Source organism: Salvelinus alpinus, chromosome 18 (genome assembly GCF_045679555.1).
Source record: "Salvelinus alpinus chromosome 18, SLU_Salpinus.1, whole genome shotgun sequence".
Lineage (NCBI taxonomy): Eukaryota > Metazoa > Chordata > Actinopteri > Salmoniformes > Salmonidae > Salvelinus > Salvelinus alpinus.
Window position 1 is genome coordinate 9057112 of NC_092103.1, and position 20643 is coordinate 9077754.

Here is a 20643-nt window from a genome sequence, read left to right on the forward strand (position 1 = left end):
GTAATGCTCTAAATTGTGAATAGGGCTATTTGGGAGGCACCCTAGGTATAGGCCAAACTGCCTTGGTGACGGAATAAGTTTGCAACTCAGTTAATCAATACCAATAAACTGATATTTATTTGTTTGTGAGGCTCGCCCTCAAAACCTCTTAATCGTGCCCCATCCCCATCTCTTCTCAACTAATCTGACATCATACAAATAACATCTACATAATTAATGTTTTAAAGTGACACACATTCCTATTTTCTTGAGGTCCGTGCAGCATGTAATCTCTGTTAATGATGTTGTTGCCTCTGTATGATTCTCAAATGGCACTCTATTCCCTATGTAGTGCACTTAATTTGACCAGGGCCCTGTGTAGGGACTAGGGTGCCATTTGGGATGCAAACGCATCTCCTGTCTGAGGTTCAATTAACTATCTATTGTAGTTTAAAACATTGAAAACACTGAGCCCTCAAGACTTTTGCACTATTCAACTGTTTTTCCCTGAGTCACTTCAGTTGACTGCTTGGAAGTCATGTTGCTTGATAGATTGAGTGGTTGACTGGCGCCTCTCTTACTGCTATTTGTATCTCTTGAATATTTCAGTATGTGGTGACCTAAACACTGAAAACCATTTGTTGCTTGTGGCACTTTACCTGGGAGGACGAGCTCATATTAATAGCTGGAATGGAATGGTATCAAACACATCAAAAACATGAGTTCCATGTGTACGATACCATTCTGTTAGTTCCATTCCAGTCATAACTATGAACCATCCTCCCCTCACCAGCCTCCAGTGCTGGAAACATTCCTTCTTTTAGCATTGCTTGTCCTAGAAAGGAAAACACTTTCCCTTCTACCAAACTCTCTGTTGTATTCTAGGTAAAAGTGCCTCTCCTGGTCCTGAGAGCCACACGGTCGTGTCACTGGGTAGTCTTCTAGATGACCTGCACTGGCACCATGTAGCCATCGAGCGCGTTAGAGGCCATGTCAACTTCACTGTGGATAAAAGCACTCAGCAGATCCAGGTCCCTGCAGAACTCAGTCCTTTTGAGATAAACGAGGTGTGTTGTATGTGACCTGTTCCTCAAATCATTCCACAGACACACACACACACACACACACACACACACACACACACACACACACACACACACACACACACACACACACACACACACACACACACACACACACACACACAACCATTCCTGCATTCTCTCATGCTCTCCCAAATAGCATGCTCCATTTGTCTCTAACAGATGTGTTCACAGATACTGTACAACGTACATACACAGGAGACACACACACAGGAGACACACACACACACAAACAATAAAACCTACATGTTTTAGTAATAGAGTTATAGCTTTCTATAACGGATGTCTAATAGCCACTGAATTCCCTACAAGAGTGATTCATCCAAGGCCGTACAAAATAATATTCAAATCAATAACAGTCAAATTACCAAATTGCCCTCAAGTGTTCTCATGGGAGGAATGTTAACATTTTTCATAATTTCATTAATACATTTTATTTTATCTTTACGCCCAAATCCACTATTTCTATGTCAAACGGTTTTGTTATATTTGTCCTCTGTGATGTATATGAAGTGTAATATTGGGATTCAAACTCAAAGTTGAATACATTTCAACTCTATCTGACATGGTGCTGGTGTCTTCTTTCTTTAAGCCCATAACCATGTGTGTGAGGTGTATTTTTTTGTTTCAATGTAGATTTGTTTAAGACTAAAAAGAAACACTCTGCATGCCCCTGATTTAGCCCATTTCAGTAAAAGGTTAACCCGACCTCCTGATTTAGCCCATTTCAGTAAAAGGTTAACCCGACCTCCATACAATATTTCTAGACTGTTTTTAATAAATGGGTGTTGGAAATCATTTTCTATTGAAATTGAAACAGAATTCACTTCTGGTCATAGTCTACGTAAGACCTACTGAGACAGTTATGTGTACAGTGCCATTGTTGACCCTACCTGAAGACACAAAATGTGATAATTACTTCCCTTTACTTTAATGTGATAATTACTTAGTTTACTTTAATGTGATAGTGACTTACTTTACTTGGCCTTTTATTACTTCCTAAATATAGGTCATTGATGAACCACTTCCAATCCTATTCTATCACCACTAGTTCAAACATGTTACTATATCATAGTCGCTTGTCATGATAATGTAGGTAAGAACATTTCAGAATGTTAACATTGGCTGGATGTTCTTTCACAAGATAACCTTTGGCGGCGTCCAATGCCATGGAACACAGAAGGTTCTGTCCCGGAGGAACTTCCATGGGTGTCTTGAGAACCTTCTCTGGAATGAGGTGAACGTGAATGATCTGGCCAAGCAGCACCAGGAGGTCTCCATCACGGTATGTTAACTCAGCCTTGGTCGTATAGTGCAGTGTTTCCCAACTCCAGTCCTCCAGGACCCCCAACAGCACACATGTTTGTTATAGCCCCGGACAAGGACACCTGATTCAATTTGTCAAGTAATCATCAAGCTCTCATTGAGTTGTATCAGGTGAGTTTGTCTGGGGCTACAACAAAAATGTGTGCTGTTGGAGGTTCTGGTATAGTGCACATCGGAAAAGGTTTTCAGGTGTGCACTAGTTCAGGTAGTCCCTTCCCGTTTAAAATCAGTTTTAATCTGTTTGGTGTTTAGAGAATACGACCCTGGGGAACTTTGGATGGTTTGTACTGTGCGTATCCTCTGACCTGGTTTCAAGTAGTATTTGTTTTCTTTCAAATACAGTAGTTGACCTTGATTGAGCTTGACTGGCTGTGACAATGAAACAAGTGGAATAGTCCAAAATGTATCTAAAAAAGAACAGATATTTGAGCACAGGTCAGTTTCTGTGTGGTGATGTGTATATTGAGCTGTATTTTTTGGAGTTGCCTTGGAAAATAACAAACATCCTCAACTATTTGAGGTTTGGATGGTGCTTCCACCCTGCTTTAACCCGACGAAGAATTGTGTATATACTGGACAGCTGTTGTAGTCAATACTAGGGCTGGCACCCCCCAAAAAAACGAACAGCTGACTGAAGACGAGACGGTTGGACATTTTTGCGGTTAAGTCTATTTCTGCCATAACATGGACTCTTAAACATGAAGAAACGTTGTTACTTACTTTCTGAAACAAGCAAACAAGTCTTTGATTTCTCCCACAATGCAGTAGCGCACAGAAATAGAATGATTAAAATTGGCTTGAAACCTCTAGCCCTGACAATTTGACTGGTAAACTCATGGGTACACTCGCAATGGCTGCCTCGATTTGTGATGCAATAATTTCCATGGTCATGTAGAATGTTTTTTCAAATGATGTTAACTAATGCATTGAATTAGGAGTTAGAATACTTACATTTTATTTAACCTTTATTTTATCTCATACTGAGACCAATGTTTCTTTTACAGATGAGCCTTGAATTACATAAATGACCGAAATTAAACACATCAAAATGAAAGCAGGTAGAAAACACAAACACATTAATCCATAATAAGGTCCTTAATCAGTGTTCTGAATTGCCCTAGAGGCACCAGAACATCAAATTTAACAACAGTTTGAAGATTGTTCCACAAATAAGGTGCAAAAAAACCAAAAAGCTGATTTACCTAACTCAGTAGAGACAAAAGTAATTTCCAGAGTTAGCCATCCATGAGACTGGTGTGGTATGTCTAAAGTTTAGTAATGATATTATGGGACTATTTGTAAAAGGTCATTATTAAAAATTATAGTGTATCAACCTACGTGACATCAAAGAGGGTTTTTCTGATATAGAATGCCATGATGAGTACTAAAATTGTTGGCGGTAATAAAGCGCAGTGCGCTATGATAAACTGCATCTAACGGCTTTAATGACGTGGCAGCTGCGTTCATATAGATGATGTCGCCATAGTCTAGGACCATCGACTGAATAATCTGCTTTCTACTATTTAACACGATTTCTATAGAAGCCCATTTTAATTCTCAGCTTCTTAACTAAGTCATCAATATGCTTTTTAAAGACAGCTTTTCATCTATCCAGACGCTCAGATATTTGTAAGCAGGGACACGATCAATATGTACACCATCCAAACTACATATGCTTAAATCATCGGACTTATTTTTATGTGCTCTAGAGAATAACATATACTTCGTTTTACCGGCATTCAGTACTAATTTCAGGTCAATAAAGTTTTTCTGTAATACAATGAAGGCAGACTGTAGTTCAGATAGAGCCTAGTCAACCGTGGTGACAATAGCTGTCACGTTCCTGACCTATTTTCTGTTAGTTTTTGTGTGTTAGTTGGTCAGGACGTGAGGTTGGGTGGGCATTCTATGTTTTCTGTTTCTGTGTTGGTTTTTGGGTTGCCTGGTATGGCTCTTAATTAGAGGCAGGTGTTTGCGTTCCTCTAATTAAGAGTCATATTTAGGTAGGCGTTGTCACAGTGTTCGTTGTGGGTGATTGTCTCCTGTGATGTCTTCGTCGTTGTCGATGTATTTTCACTTTCGGGGCTGTTTGGCTGTTCGTGTGTTTTGATGTAACGTTCCTGTCCGTAAGTTTACGTTTAGTGATGTGAGTTTATGTTCAGGTTTCGTTCTACGTCGTTTTGTTATTTTGTAAGTTTGTTAAAAGTGTTTTTGTTTTCGTGTTGCCATCTTCATCGTTGTTATAAATAAAAGATGGCTTATTTCCCAAAGCCTGCGTTTTGGTCTGAGGATCCTTCTCTCCTCACCTCATCCGAGACTGAGGAGAGCGACAGCCGTTACAATAGCATACAAAACAGTATCATCGGCATACAATGCAGGTTACAATTTTTTAGAGACAAGTCGATATTGTTAATGTAAACATTAAGAACTACAGGACCCAGAATTGATCCCTGCGGGACACCTTTCATAATATCCAGGGAACCTGATTTAACACCTTCAGTAGATATACACTGAGTTCCTTCTGTCAAGTCATTTTTAAACCAGTTATGCGCAGGCTGATCTAGGCCAATTGAGGAAAGCCTCTGAATTAGCAGTGAGAGATCAACAGTATCGAAAGCCTTTGAAAGGTCAATGAATAGGGCAAAATGTTGCCTTTTATCCATACAGTTAACCACATCATTTGTAACTAGGGATGCAGCAGAGATAGTACTATGAACTGGTTTAAAACCCGACTGATATTCATCTGGAATAGATTTCAAAGATAAGAAAGTTCTTAGCTGAGAATTATTCAAGGATTCTAATCATTTAGCTAGGCAATAATGTTTAGAAATAGGCCAATAATTATTTAGTACCAGATATATTCGTCAGGTAAAAAATATTGGTTACTGATTCAGCAATCGGGGTACAGAGAGCTGCAGCAAAAAATGGATCAAACGTATCAGCCCCAGTGGATATTTTTTTTTAACGTCAATCTTAAGCAAGGCATCTAACACATCACTGTAGTAAGTTGTTGAAATTAAAATAAAGATTAACTAGAAGTTGACGGGTTAACCGTTGAGTCAGCTAGAGGCTGATTGACTGACCAGGGTCAATTGAACCACCGTTTTCTCTTAAATAAAAAGCCTGCCGAAATAAAATGATGATTAATAGCCTCACTTATCCCATTCTTCTGAGTTATGATACCAGAGTACGACAGAACTTGCTTATGCAGGGAAGAAGAAGATGAATTTGTAAACTTCAGTTCATTTACTGTTTTCTATAATTTAGAAAGATCACCAGCAGAGTCGAAGATGGAGCTGAAAAAGTAGAGAATGCCAAGAGTGTTGAGGTCAGGGCTCTGCGCAGGCCAGTCAAGTTCTTCCACAATGGTGCAAAGCTGTCCTCAAGGCAAAGGATGGCTACTTTGAAGAATCTCAAATATAAAATATATCGTGATTTGTTTAACACTTTTTTGGTTACTACATGATTCCATATGTTATTTAATAGTTTTGATGTCTTCACTATTATTCTACAATTCTACAAAATAGTAAAAAAAAAAGAAAAGAAAAACCCATGAATGAGTATGTGTGTCCAAACCATTTTCTTAAACGAGATAGTACATTTTTTATTTTTTTTATTTAACCTTTATTTAACCAGGTAGGCAAATTGAGAACACGTTCTCATTTACAATTGCGACCTGGCCAAGATAAAGCAAAGCAGTTCGACACATACAACAACACATAGTTACACATGGAGTAAAACAAACATATAGTCAATAATACAGTGAAAAAAAATAAGTCTATATACAATGTGAGCAAGTGAGGTGAGATAAGGGAGGTGAAGGCAAACAAATATATGTATAAATAAATAAAATATAAAAAGGCCATGGAGGCGAAGTGAGTACAACACAGCAAGTAAAATAAAAACTAAAAAACACTGGAATGGTTGGTTTGCAGTGGAAGAAAGTGCAAAGTAGAGACAGAAATAATGGGGTGCAAAGGAGCAAAATAAATTAATTAATAAATACATCTGTTTCTCAATTGTCTAAAAGATTGCCAGCACATGCAGTCAAGAGCGGAGTAAAAATAAAGTAAATAAACATAAAAAATGCTATTCATACAGTTATTACGGTGACCTTGTTCATTTGCTGGCCAAATACCGTCATCTAAAATGCTATGACCCTACTATGACCCTCTATGACCCTACTCAATACAGAAATGGGTTATTTTCATATTGATTGGTCCATTAATTAATTCAACAAATCCATGATGAGAAGGGAGCAGAGAGTCTTCTTTTGTGGAGCTAAATCCCTCTAGATGGTATTTAGCTCTCTCCTGAACACATTTCCATCTTGTAAATGATTACCTTAACCACTCCAACATGAAGTAGGGAGAAATGAGAAATAATCCATGTGGAATTTTTTTTTAGGTTTTGCACCGAAATGAATAAACACCCTCAATCTAAAAAAGAGATGATCAGTAGCCAGAGATGAGACATTACCACGTGTTTAAATGTAATAAGGACGTTAATGAGGGTAATGATTTCATAAAAAACTAAAGAAAGACAGCCAGCCAAAGGATTACACTTTAAGGACATAACATTTTCTTTGTCATTTTTCTGGGCCTGAAGTTTCTGTTCACTACTGTAGCACACTGTAAGCGCTTTACACTACATGTGTTGCTGTATATCACTTTGACTGCTACTGTTTCCCTCTTGGAGTTACTGAACAGCAAAGCCAAACTGCTATAAAGATACCTCCCTGATATCCCTTTGGGCTAGACAGTACTGTAATACATCACTTTTGCTGCCTCAGCAAGGGACCATGAAACCTTCATTTCTACCAGTATCCAACAACAATGGCCAACATACTAGATGTCTAAACCGTACTCTCAGACACACAGACAGCCTGCAGTCATTACTTCAGAAATCTGCATTTAACTAACCTGTTTAAATCATAACTGAACGCTGTGCTCAACGTTGTTTTAACTGAAGCAAAACAATGATTGAGCGCAGCGCTCAGTATGGCTCAGCCAGTTTAGCTTTTGACACCAGTCCTCTTCGTTTGCTCTGCTAATGTCCTGAGACCATGTCACTATAAGTTTGAGGACTGTCATTATGATAATATGTATTATGAATGTTCTCCTTCAGGAAATGTAGCTGATTAGCTAGATCTCTTCTATTGCTATTCCCGATATACTCAGGTCAGATGGCCCTTAGCTTTATTTCACCTTCTCGCTGAGGTCGAATTAATATTTATGTTTTTCATATTTCGATATTATTATCGTTTTTTTTCTTTTTTTCTTCTTCAGGGCAATGTGACCTTTACTTGTGCTGAGCCGGTCTCCGTCCCAGTGATGTTCGCAGGCGCCCAGAGTTTCCTCCAGTTGCCGGGTGCAGCTCTACAGCAGAGAGACGCCGGTGGCGGCGGGGTTGCCTTGGTGGCGGTTGGTGTGGCGATCAGCCTGCAGTTCCGGACCTGGAACAGAGCGGGCCTTCTGTTAACCTTTGACCTCCAGCAGCAGGTGGGGAGCCTGTGGCTCTACCTGAGCGAGACCAGAGTCAGGCTGCAGATACACAAGGCTGGCAGGATCCTACTGGACGTTGTCACAGGTCAGATCAATAGTAACATCTGGTTGTTGTTTTACGTTTGTTTTCCATGTGCTGTTTTTATTTCAGAGAATAACACAGTCTTATTACCCGAGATAGCTAATCACTGGAAAAGTAAAACAACCCTAAGACTTTGTTATGCGGAATATCGAGTTATCTGAGAGCAGCTTACTGTTGTGAAACGCTGACTCTGACACGTTGTTGTGTCTGCTCTGTCTACAGGGTTCGGTCTGAACGACGGCCAGTGGCATTCAGTAGACCTGACTGCAAGAAGAGGTCGTCTGACCATCACTGTGGATAAAGAGGAAAGCTCCACGGCTCATGCCAGCCCATCTTTTCCCGTGGTATCAGGAAACAACCTCTTCTTTGGAGGTAAGAGAGAGCAACACACTTACATCAGACATTGGCCCCAAGTTTTTCCTGACTGTGTCACATGACCAGGAAAAACTCTGGGCCTTAAGTGTAAATACTGCTTGGATTTCCAGGGACTAATCCTAATTGTAGTTAGATAGGCAAGTGTAACTTGACTACTGTTGGTGCATAAATGTATCAAGATTTGAATTGGACCAGTAGCATTTGATCTCTGGGCTTAGTGCAAAGAAGCATATAACTTCTTAACCAGACTGCAGGATCTGTCCTCCTCCAATTTAGCTTCCCTTAGAGCAGTGTTTCTCTGTTTGCCTTCTGAGCTGCTCTCTCTGTCCCCCTCTCCTCTCTCCTCTCCTCCTCCTAATCCTCCTCTTCCATCTCTTTAGCTCTTCTCAGTTCTCTCTGTTCTGCTTCTGAGCTGGTCTCTCTGTCCTCCTCTCTTCTCGCCTCCCCTCCCCTCCTCATCTTTCTGCTCCTCATCCTCCGTCTCATCTTTAGCGCCCTTCATTTCTCAATCAGTTCTGCTTCTGAGCTGTTCTTTCTGTCCCTCTCCTCGCCTCCTCTCCTCTCAGCAAAGGCTCTTCAGCAGGCTTGTCATGCCATTTAATTACCTTTAGCCAGCAGTGTAACCAGAGAGCCAGGCAGGCAGGCAGCACCAGCTCGGTGTCCACGGTCTAAACACACTCGAAACCAGGCAGAATAACACTTATGCTTAGAAAATCTCCTGTGTTCAACACTTGGCCTTGAGCTTGAGTTGCACTATATGGTATTTTTTCTAGACAATCATGAATATACTCTGCTTCGCTACTGTATGAACAATGTACATTCATATAAGATATCACATATCTACGCAATTCTTTATCATGGGGTAATGCCCTTAATTGCCTACTTAAGTCCTACTAGGGAATGGCTATTGATTGATGGCTATCGTTTGGTCTAACACAGGTTGCCCGGATAGCAAGACTAACCAGGAGTGCAGAAACCCTTTCAACGTGTTCCAAGGCTGTATGAGACACATCCATGTGGATAATAATGCTGTGGACCTGATCAAGGTGCAACAGATGCTGATAGGAAACTACAGCGACCTGCAGATTGACATGTGTGGAATCATCGACAGGTCAGTACAACAAACCACTCCCTGATTGGATTGTTACTAGGGTTTCAAGACGTTCCCAAAATGTCGAGGTTTTCCTGAAATTCTGGTTGAAGGATTCACAGATTTCCTGTTTATTCGCTCCTGATTGCAGGAATCTTCTAACCGTGATTCTGGAAAACCTAGGCATTTTGGGAAAAGTATCGGCATTTTGCAACCTTAAAAATACTTTACCTATGCTTTATCTTCCTGGGTTCACATACATACACCCAAACTTAGCCTGATACAACTCGTACAAGGTACACTGACAAACTCAGCGTGTGGACTATTGGATGATTCAACTTCGTGAGTGTGTACATTTTGTAGATACTGTATGTGCTAGATGTAGTTCTGTGTTGATTTTAAGATTGTTTTTCTTCAATAAAGTGATTAGGTTACAGGTTTGGTTTTGCTAGACAGAGAACTCCGCGTGCATTGTTTGCTTGTCACTCGAACGCTTACTTATTAAATCCTAAGATCTTCCCCTCTGCTTCTCTTGATTGTTTTCTCACCTAACTTTATATGAAGTGGAACCTTTTTTGAGATGAGATGTGCTATTTTGACAATACAATTTATTTACAATACCACAGTGGAAAGTGAAAGGGAGAGATTACACCACCAGGTTGTGTCACACAGATGAGGAATCAGCAGAAGTTACAAGATGGGTCCCATATGAAATATGGAAATATGGAAATATAGACTTATTGTTCAGTGGAGGCCATAGTTTGGAAATAAGCACTGTTACGTTCCCTGCAGAATACGATTTGTTACAATTATGTCATTGCCTCGGGCTGCCCTGTCAACTTTATGCTGTAGTTTAGTTTAGAGAGATTGGTTTGTTTCTTATTCCCGTCTCTTCTCTTGTCTTCCCTTGGCTTTACATTGCTATCCGTTTGGTCAGTATCTCCCATCGCCTTCCTCTTATATTGTCATTGCCGTTACGGCCATTATCATCAAAGTCATCATCATCCAAGTCATCATCCTTTTTATCCCCCATTATCATTCTTATCATCACCACCATCATTACAAGTCATCACCATCACTGCAATCACCCCTCCACTATCACCATCTGTCAGGATTGTTATTGGGTGCATCCCAAATGGCACCCTTTTCCCTATATAGTGCACTACTTTTGATCATAGGCCCTGGCCTGGCCACTATATAGGGAATAGGGTGGGTGCCATTTGGGATGCAGACATTGTTAACTTCATCTTTGCCGTAGTTCTTCCCGTTATCCACCATCTATTCCAGATCGCATTTGATATGAAAGAGACAGCGAGTCAGAGCCACCAAAGACCAGAGCTAATGGATCACTGTCGGCTTCCTCCACGCCCAAATAGGAAAACAATTAATGGGACAATTATCTACTCTCCTTGTGGCCATACATACACTCACACACCGCACACAGTTTTAGCTAAGTCTGTCTGTACTGCTTGTACATAGTCATCAGAGAGAGAGAGAAATATCTCCTGCTTCACTGATTTTAATTGAATATCTGCACGTTTGTAAGTGTATCCTATTATTTCATTGTCCCCCACAATGAAATCAGGGAAGGGACTGTGGACCTGTCTCCACGAAAACTTGGGGGAATGATGTATCTTGCCATAGAGATCTGGCATTTACAAAATTACTCTGATTGGCCCAATGTGTGTGCGTGTTTGTGGGAGGGTGGGCACTTTTTAAGGAATTTCAAGTGCATTCAGAAAGTATTCACACCCCTTGAATTGTTCCACATTTTGTTGTGTTACAGTCTGAATTTAAAATGGAGTAAATTAAGATTATTTAAGTTGCCTAGGCACAATCCTCTCTTATAAAACGATATACAGTATATTACAGGGATGTGGTAGCCTAGCCTACTGGTGATGTTAAACAGTTGAGATCTGATATTCTGCGCAACGCAACACGAGATGTAGGCCAATGTCATAGGCCAGGGATGGGCAACTTTGAGAGGGGTAGGGGCCACAACAAATCACAACTCATCATGAGGGGCAGCAGTTGCTCACGTACTGCATACTCAACCAAATATTCCGAGATTTTCATAAAACAACCTCACATATGTGATCTCTCGTTTCTGCACCACGAAATTTTGCGCAGGGCAAAAGAGTAGGTTAGGTGTTACTCATTCAGGGCAGCAGACTGCAGGCGTGCAGAGTTACCTGAGCACACCGGAGCTTCGCTCTGCCACTTCTCACAATGGTGCTTGTTTACTAAAGTTAGATCAAAGCTGAATCAATGTCTTGGAAGATCACATAACCAAATATACAGTGTTTTCTGAAAGTATTCAGACCCCTTGACTTCTTCCACATGTTGTTATGTTACAACCTTATTCTAAAATGGATTAAACAATTTTTTCCCCTCATCAATCTACACACAATACCCCATAATGACAAAGCAAAAACAGGTTTTTAGAAATGTCAGTAAATGTATAAAAGATATTGCATTTACATAGGTAATCAGACCCTTTACTCAGTACTTTGTTGAAGAACCTTTGTCAGCGATTACAGCCTCGAGTATCCAAGCTGGATACAGCTTGGCACACCTGTATTTGGGGAGTTTCTCCCATTCTTCTCTGCAGATCCTCTCAAGCTCTCTCAGGTTGGATGGGGAGCATCACTGCACAGCTATTTTCAGGTCTCTCCAGAGATGTTAGATCGGGTTCAAGTCCGGGCCACTCAAGGACATTCAGAGACGTGTCCCGAAGCCACTCATGCGTTGTCTTGGCTGTGTGCCAGGTTTCCTCCAGACCTCACGCTTGGCATTCAGGCCAAAGAGCTCATTCTTGGTTTCATCCGACCAGATAATCTTATTTCTCATGTCTGAGAATCCTTTAGGTGCCTTTTGGTAAACTCCAAGAGGCTTCCATCTGGCCACTCTACCATAAAGGCCTGATTGGTGGAGTGCTGCAGAGATGGTTGTCCTTCTGGAAGGTTCTCCCATCTCCACAGACGAACTTTGGAGCTCTGTCAGAATGACCGTCGGGTTCTTGGTCATGTCCCTTACTAAGGTCCTTTTCTCCCGATTGCTCAGTGTGGCCGGACGGCCAGCTCTAGGAAGAGTCTTGGTGGTTCCAAACTTCTTCCATTAATAAATGATGGGGGCCACGGTGTTCTTGGAGACCTTCAATGCTGCAGAAATCTTTTGGTACCCTTCCCCAGATCTGTGCCTCAACATAATCCTGTCTCGGAGCTCTAAAAACAATTCCTTCGACCTCATGGCTTGGTTTTTCCTCTGACGTGCACTGTAAACTGTGGGACCTTATATAGGCAGGTGTGTGCCTTTCCAAATCATATCCAATCAGTTGAATTTACCACAGGTGGACTCCAATCAAGTTGTAAAAACATCTCAAGGATGATCAATGGAAACAGGATGCACCTGAGCTCAATTTCGAGTCTCATAGCAAAGGGTCTGAATACTTATGTCAATGTAATATATCCGTTTTTTTTTTAAATAGATTTGTAAAAATTTCTAAAAACACATTTTTGATTTGTCATTATGAGGTATTGTGTGTAGATTGATGTGGAAAAACATTTAGCGCTGTAACGTAACGGGTTTGAATACTTTCTGAATGCACTGACAGCCCTTCAAATTATTAGATTCGGTTATTTCAGCCACACCCGTTGCTGACAGGTGTATAAAATCGAGCACAAAGCCTTGCAATCTCCACAGACAGACAATGGCAGTAGAATGGCCTTACTGAAGAGCTCACTGACTTTCAATGTGGCACCGTCATAGGATGCCACCTTTCCAACAAGTCAGTTCGTTAAATTTCTGCCTTGCAAGAGTTGCCCCGGTTAACTGTAAGTGCTGTTATTGTGAAGTGGAAATGTCTGGGAGCAACAACAGCTCAGCTGCAAAGTGGTAGGCCACATAAGCTCACAGAACGCTACCACCGAGTGGTGTAAAGCTCACCACCATTGTAATCTGGAGCAGTGGAAAAGCCTTCTCTGGAGTGATGAATCACGCTTCACCATCTGGCACTCCGACGGACGAATCTGGGTTTGCGGATATTAGGAGAGCGCTACCTGCCCCAATGCATAGTGCCAACTGTACAGTTTGGTGGAGGAAGAATACTGGTCTGGGGCTGTTTTTCATGGTTCAGGCTAGGCCCCTTAATTCCAGTGAAGGGAAATCTTAACGCTACAGCATAAAATGACATTTTAGATGATTCTGTGCTTCCAACTTTGTGGCAATAGTTTGGGAAAGGCCCTTTCCTGTTCCAGCATGACAATGCCCCTGTTTACAAAGCGAGGCCCATACAGAAATGGTTTGTCGAGATTGGTGTACTTGACTGGCCTGCACAGAGCCCTGACCTCAACCCCATCGAACACCTTTGGGATGAATTGGAACGCCGACTGCAAGTCAGGCCTAATCGCCCAACATCAGTGCTCGGCCTAACTTATGCTCTTGTGGCTGAATGCAAGCAAGTCCCCGCAGCAATGTTCTTACATTTAGTGGAAAGCCTTCCCAGAAGAGTGAAGGCTGTTATAGCAGTAAAGGGGGGGACCAACTCCATATTAATGCCCATGATTTTGGAATGAGATGTTTGACGAGCAGGTGTCCACATACAATGGCAACCATGCACAACATACTTGTATGACTGTGTATTTTCATATACCACTCAGTGAAATACCTGTACGATATTTATAGTAAGTTGTACTTGGAGAAAATCAGAACTCACTAAAATGAAAATGGATTGCCCTCCTTTCAGTAAAATATATTTTATCTGACCATCCCTGAACACTTGGGGGAAAAAAGTGACCGTCCCCTATACCCAAAATAATAATTAAAACATAAAGTGGATAGCAGAGAACATGCCTACCATTTACCCTCACTTCTTGGACCAGAGCCCTAGATATGCTGTTTTAAAAATTACATGACAACGTGAAAACATTACATGGCAAAGTGACAATTTGTACAGTGCTTAGAGCTGCTGGCCAGAAGGTTGTGGGTTTGCAGAGTAAAAATATCTCCTTTAAAAAAAACATTGCATGAATCTATCATTGCATTTGTGGGTCCGAGAAAAAGTAGCCTTTTATAAACGAATTATATATCTCCTCGACTATAAAAGGTTGTAACTCAACATCTGAATGTCATAGAGATGGCCCAAATATATCCCCATATGCATCAGAGTCACGTCTTCCCTCGGGTACTTTGTTTATAGCAAAAAAGCATTGCGGACTAAAGCGCTGTTATAGATTGCTTTGTATAATCTGCTCCTTTTTATTTTCTTAAATGTTATACTTACAAGTGGTAGGCCTATGCTTTTTGCCATTTTATTTAACAAAAGGTATGGCGTACCCTCACATACCCCCTTCAATCTGAGCCCTGGTTTTAACTTAACACACCAAGCCCTTCACTGACATATAGATATTTAAAGAGTCCATGGTGGGTGGAGGAATTGGCTGACAAATCTATGGATAGCAGCCTATAATTTTGTCTGTCAAACGGGTGGGCCTACCTCTTATTTCTTAAATAGGAAGAAATCAGCTCCAACACAAAGTTCTCTTGTTGTTAGTGAAGCCTAATTAAAATGAACACTCTTCAAATGAATTACACCTTCTCTAATTAGCGTCCACGTTCTGTAAATTTCAAACCGTCCCTTATGTGTTAGTAAACAGGCAGTCAGAGAGGGTTTGGGATTTTCTTTTTTCACTGGACAGAATCACATAGTAAAAAATGTTTACATTTTAAAGTTAAAGTTGTTGTCTTCTAACTCCTCCATTTAACAGACATTACTGTGGTGTAATGTTTGGGGGGATGAAATAATTATTTGATATCCTCAGCATTCTTCTCATTTCAGTGGAACTTATTACATCTGCAGGCGTGTGTGTGTGTGTGTGTGTTGGCAAGTGCGAATGTGCGCATGTTTGTGTGTCAGCTGTAGAGAAACCGACAGAGTCGAACAGATAGGTAGAAAAAATGACAACATGCAACGGTACTGTGCATATCAATCAAATTATGTTCAACCATATTTAATGAGCGCCACACATTTCAGTACTATATATTAAACATTAGGAAAATGGTTAGATTCAAACACCAAGGACCGCTTTCCCAGACACAGACTACACTTACAGTGTTGCCTTAAAAGCATTTTCAGTGGACCTTCTCAGCTGAGCATGCCTATCAGTCCAGGAGGAAGCTTAGGCCTGGATTTAATCAGATCGAGCATTAACCAGCGTTGGCCGACATCCGCATAGCAGATGTTTGGCGGTGTTGGAGGTGCAACTGCTGTATAAACTAACATATCGGTGAGCGGCTGCTCTTGTGTGCCACAAACCACTCCCTTTACTTATTATCCCTATAGCGTTAAAAGTTCAAAACGGCACTATCGATTTTCGAAATAGCCTAATGACTCTCAAATGTCGAAACATAATTCATGATCAGGGGATGTATCCATATTAGTCTAATTCGAGTGTTTGAAGGTCTAACATGGCTGCATGGGATTTGTCAGATTATACTCGGGTGCGGTTTCGCTGCATCCAATGGCAGTGTCTGTGGTAAGGCAACACAAGGTGCCGATTGTGGATTTGGCAGCACTGACGCAGTTCCACCTCTGATACTGCCAAAACAACGCTATGCACATGTCAATCTGATTGAATCCAGCACTTAATCTGGGTTCAGAAACCTGGCCTGAAAACCTGAAAAATTGTGTGCTAAAATAAATATATAATGTTTGACAAGCCTGCTGACTAGGTAATATTCTAGCTGTGAATTTCAGGGAGGTGGAAGGGGCAAATTCTGCATAGTCCACACTTTTTTTCTTTAAATCTTGATACATGTGTTCTTGGATCGCTCTACCCCAGTGGTGTCAAAAATATGTTCTGCGAGGGGTTCCAATTTGGCCCGCAGGTGGTTTGAGTAAAAAAATTGCTGGGGGGGACAAACTCAACATGCTTTAAAATGACTAAAACCAAATCGAAAATGTATAGAAATGATAATGGACCAGTGGAGGCTCCTCAGAGGAGGAAGGGGAGAACCATCCTCCTCTTTGAATTTCATAAAAGTAAAAATAGTGAAACAATAAAAAAGTTAGCCTTTTTACATACAACTATACTAAATATATTCACGTTACCAAATAATTGATTGACAAACTCCATCAAAATCCATAATTTTAAGCTAGAGATATCTGCATTGGATGTGTCTCCATCCATCGCATCCGCCGATGTCGCACTTCCGAATCTGCGGTGAAAGGTGACAGAGCTAGAGCAGTGTTTGTCAGAACATAAGACATCCCGAAAATCGATCTTCTAACGAAAATGTCTGTACTGTCCAAGCGGTTTGACCTACAAACTTATGACCACTCTATGGAAAGGGGAGACTCTCACGAACACGATGGTGGTCTCCATTTTGCTCTACGACCCCCCCCCCCCCCCCCCACAAGTGTCTGAGGACTCGTCTGAAGTTGGTAGTGTTGATGTGCCAACTTCTGTTTTATAGCGCACAAACCATTTGGGCTACAAGCTAATGTGACCCAACTGTGAAAAGGGGAGATTCTCACAAAAACAATGTTCTCAGTTTTGCTCTATGACCCCCACAGAGGGGACTGATCTGAAGGTAACTAGTACCGGTTTTTAAAAATTAATGGAAGTATGAAGGTAGTTTTGTGCCTACCCAAAAAAGGGGTTAAATATGTGTAAAGAAAAAACTTATACAGTACCAGTCAAAAGTTTGGACATACCTACTCATTCAAGGTTTTTTATTTAGATTATTTTATACATTGTAGAATAATAGTGAAGACATCAAAACTATGAAATAACACATATGGAATCATGTAGTAACCAAAAAAGTTTTAAACAAATCAAAATATATTAAAGATTTGAGATTCTTCAAAGTTGCCACCCTTTGCCTTGATGACAGCTTTGCACACTCTTGTCATCTCTCAACCAGCTTCATGAGGAATGCTTTTCCAACAGTCTTAAAGGAGTTCCCACATATGCTGAGCACTTGTTGGCTGCTTTTTCTTCACTCTGCGGTCCAACTCATCCCAAACCATCTCAATTGGGTTAAGTTTGGGTGATTGTGGAGGGTATCACTCTCCTTGGTCAAATAGCCCTTACACAGCCTGGAGGTGTGTTTTGGGTCCTTTTCCTGATGAAAAACAAATGATAGTCCCAGATGGGATGGTGTATCGCTGCAGAATGGTGTAGTAGCCATGCTGGTTAAGTGTGCCTTGAATTCTAAATAAATAACTGACAGTGTCACCAACAAAGCACCCCCACACCATCACACCTCATCCATGCTTCACAGTGGGAACCACACATATGGAGGTCATCCGTTCACCTACTCTGCATCTCACAAAGAGACAGCGGTTGCAACCAAAAATCTCAAATTTGGACTAATCAGACCAAAGGACAGACCTCCACCGGTCTAATGTCCAATGCTTGTGTTTCTTGGCCCAAGCAAGTCTCTTCTCGTTATTGGTGTCCTTTAGTAGTGATTTCTATGCAATTTGACCATGAAGGCCTGATTCACACAGTCTCCTCTGAACAGTTGATGTTGAGATGTGTCTGTTACTTGAACTCTCTGAAGTATTTATTTGGGCTGCAATCTGAGGGACAGTTAACCCTAACCCTAATGAACGTATCCTCTGCAGCAGAGGTAACTCTGGGTCTTCCTTTCCTGTGGCGGTCCTCATGAGAGCCGGTTTCGCCATAGCTCTTGATGGTTTTTGCGACTGCACTTGAAGAAACTTTCAAAGTTCTTGAAATTTTCCAGATTGACTGTCATTTCTCTTTGCTTATTTGAGCTGTTCTTGCCATAATATGGACTTGGTCTTATCCCAAATAGGGCTATCTTCTGTATATCACCCCTAGCTTGTCACAGCACAACTGATTGGCTCAAACGCATTAAGAAGGAAAGAAAATCCACAAATGGACTTTTAACTTCTTTGTGATAGGGGGCAGCATTTTCACTTTTGGATGAATAGCGTGCCCAGAGTGAACTGCCTCCTACTCTGTCCCAGATGCTAATATATGCATAGTATTATTACTATTGGATAGAAAACACTCTGAAGTTTCTAAAACTGTTTGAATGATGTCTGTGAGTATAAAAGAACTCATATGGCAGGCAAAAACCTGAGAAGAAATCCAAACAGGAATTGAGAATTCTGAGGCTGGTCGATTTTCAACTCATCGCCTATTCAAATCCCAGTAAGACCTGTTTGCACTTCCTACGCCTTCCACTAGATGTCAACAGTCTGTAGAACGTTGAATGAAGCCTCTACTGTGATGTGGGGCCGGATGAGAGGTGTTTCAGTCAGTGGTCTGGCAGAGTGCCAGTTCTTGGTCACGCGCATTCCAAATGATATCGCCTTGCGTTCCATTACTTCTGTAGACACAAAGGAATTCTCTGGTTGGAACGTTATTTAATATTTATGATAACAACATCCTGAAGATTGATTCTCTACTTAGTTTGACAAGTTTATTCGACCTGTAATATAACTTTTTGAAGTTTTCGTCCGACGTTCGTCTGGATCTGCACGAGCGTTTGGACATGTGTACTAAACATGCTAGCAAAAGTAGCTACTTGGACATAAGTAATGGACATTATCGAACAAAACAACGATTTATTGTGGAACTAGGATTCCTGGGAGTGCATTCTGATGAAGATCATCAAAGATAAGGGAATATTTATGATGTAATTTCGTATTTCTGTTGACTCCAACATGGCGGAGAAATGTTGTTATATCTGAGCGCCGTCTCAGATTATTGCATGGTGTGCTTTTTCCGTAAAGGTTTTTTGAAATCTGACACAGCGGTTGCACTAAGAACAAGCGTATCTTTAATTCTATGTAAAACATGTATCTTTCATCAAAGTTTATGATGAGTATTTCTGTTATTTGACGTGGCTCTCTGCAATTTCTCTGGATATATAAATATGCACATTATCGAACAAAACATACATGTATTGTGTAACATGATGTCCTATGAGTGTCATCTGATGAAGATCGTCAAAGGTTAGTGATTAATTTTATCTCTTTCTGCTTTTTGTGACTCCTATCTTTGGCTGGGAAAATGGCTGTGTTTTTCTGTGGCTATGTACTGACCTAAAATAATCGTTTGGTGTGCTTTCGCCGAAAAGCCTATTTGAAATCAGACATGTTGGCTGGATTCACAACATGTGTAGCTTTAATTTGGTATCTTTCATGTGTGATTTAATGAAAGTTTGATTTTTATAGTATTTTATTTGAATTTGGCGCACTGCATCGTCTCTGGCTTTTGGCCAAGTGAGATAGTAGCGTCCCGCCTAAACTCAGATTTTTGGATATAAATATGAACTTTACCGAACAAAACATACATGTATTGTGTAACATGAAGTCCTATGAGTGTCATCTGATGAAGATCATCAAAGGTTAGTGATTCATTTTAACTCTATTTCTGCTTTTTGTGACTCCTATCTTTGGCTGGGAAAATGGCTGTGTTTTTCTGTGGCTATGTACTGACCTAAAATAATCGTTTGGTGTGCTTTCGCCGAAAAGCCTATTTGAAATCAGACATGTTGGCTGGATTCACAACATGTGTAGCTTTAATTTGGTATCTTTCATGTGTGATTTAATGAAAGTTTGATTTTTATAGTATTTTATTTGAATTTGGCGCACTGCATTGTCTCTGGCTTTTGGCCAAGTGAGATAGTAGCGTCCCGCCTAAACTCAGATTTTTGGATATAAATATGAACTTTACCGAACAAAACATACATGTATTGTGTAACATGAAGTCCTATGAGTGTCATCTGATGAAGATCATCAAAGGTTAGTGATTCATTTTAACTCTATTTCTGCTTTTTGTTACTCCTCTCTTTGGCTGGAAAAATGGCTGTGTTTTTCTGTGGCTATGTACTGAGCTAACATAATCGCAAGGTGTACTTTCGCTGTTAATCCTTTTTGAAATCAGACACTTTGGCTGGATTAAAGAGACGTTTATCTTTAAAATGGTGTATAATACTTGTATGTTTGAGGAATTTTAATTATGAGATTTCTGTTGTTTTGAATTTGGCGCCCTACAATTTCACTGGCTGTTGGTTAGGTGAGACGCTACCGTCCCACATATCCCAGAGAAGTTTAACAAGGCACCCCTGCTAATTGAAATGCATTCCAGGTGACTACCTTATGAAGCTGGTTCAGAGAATGCCAAGAGTCTGCAATGCTGATTA

At 40.7% G+C, this 20643-nt stretch overlaps 1 protein-coding gene across 2 annotated transcripts in view; it reads left to right on the forward strand.

Annotated features, from left to right (window-relative positions):
• Positions 1-20643, forward strand: part of LOC139543724 (contactin-associated protein-like 4) — a 198236-nt gene that overhangs the window by 105426 nt on the left and 72167 nt on the right. For both annotated transcript variants that reach the window (XM_071350076.1, XM_071350077.1), the window contains 5 exons: positions 865-1046; positions 2227-2367; positions 7697-7997; positions 8217-8366; positions 9309-9480. In XM_071350076.1, the coding sequence (XP_071206177.1) occupies positions 865-1046; positions 2227-2367; positions 7697-7997; positions 8217-8366; positions 9309-9480 (946 nt within the window). The remainder of the gene's footprint in view (positions 1-864; positions 1047-2226; positions 2368-7696; positions 7998-8216; positions 8367-9308; positions 9481-20643) is intronic.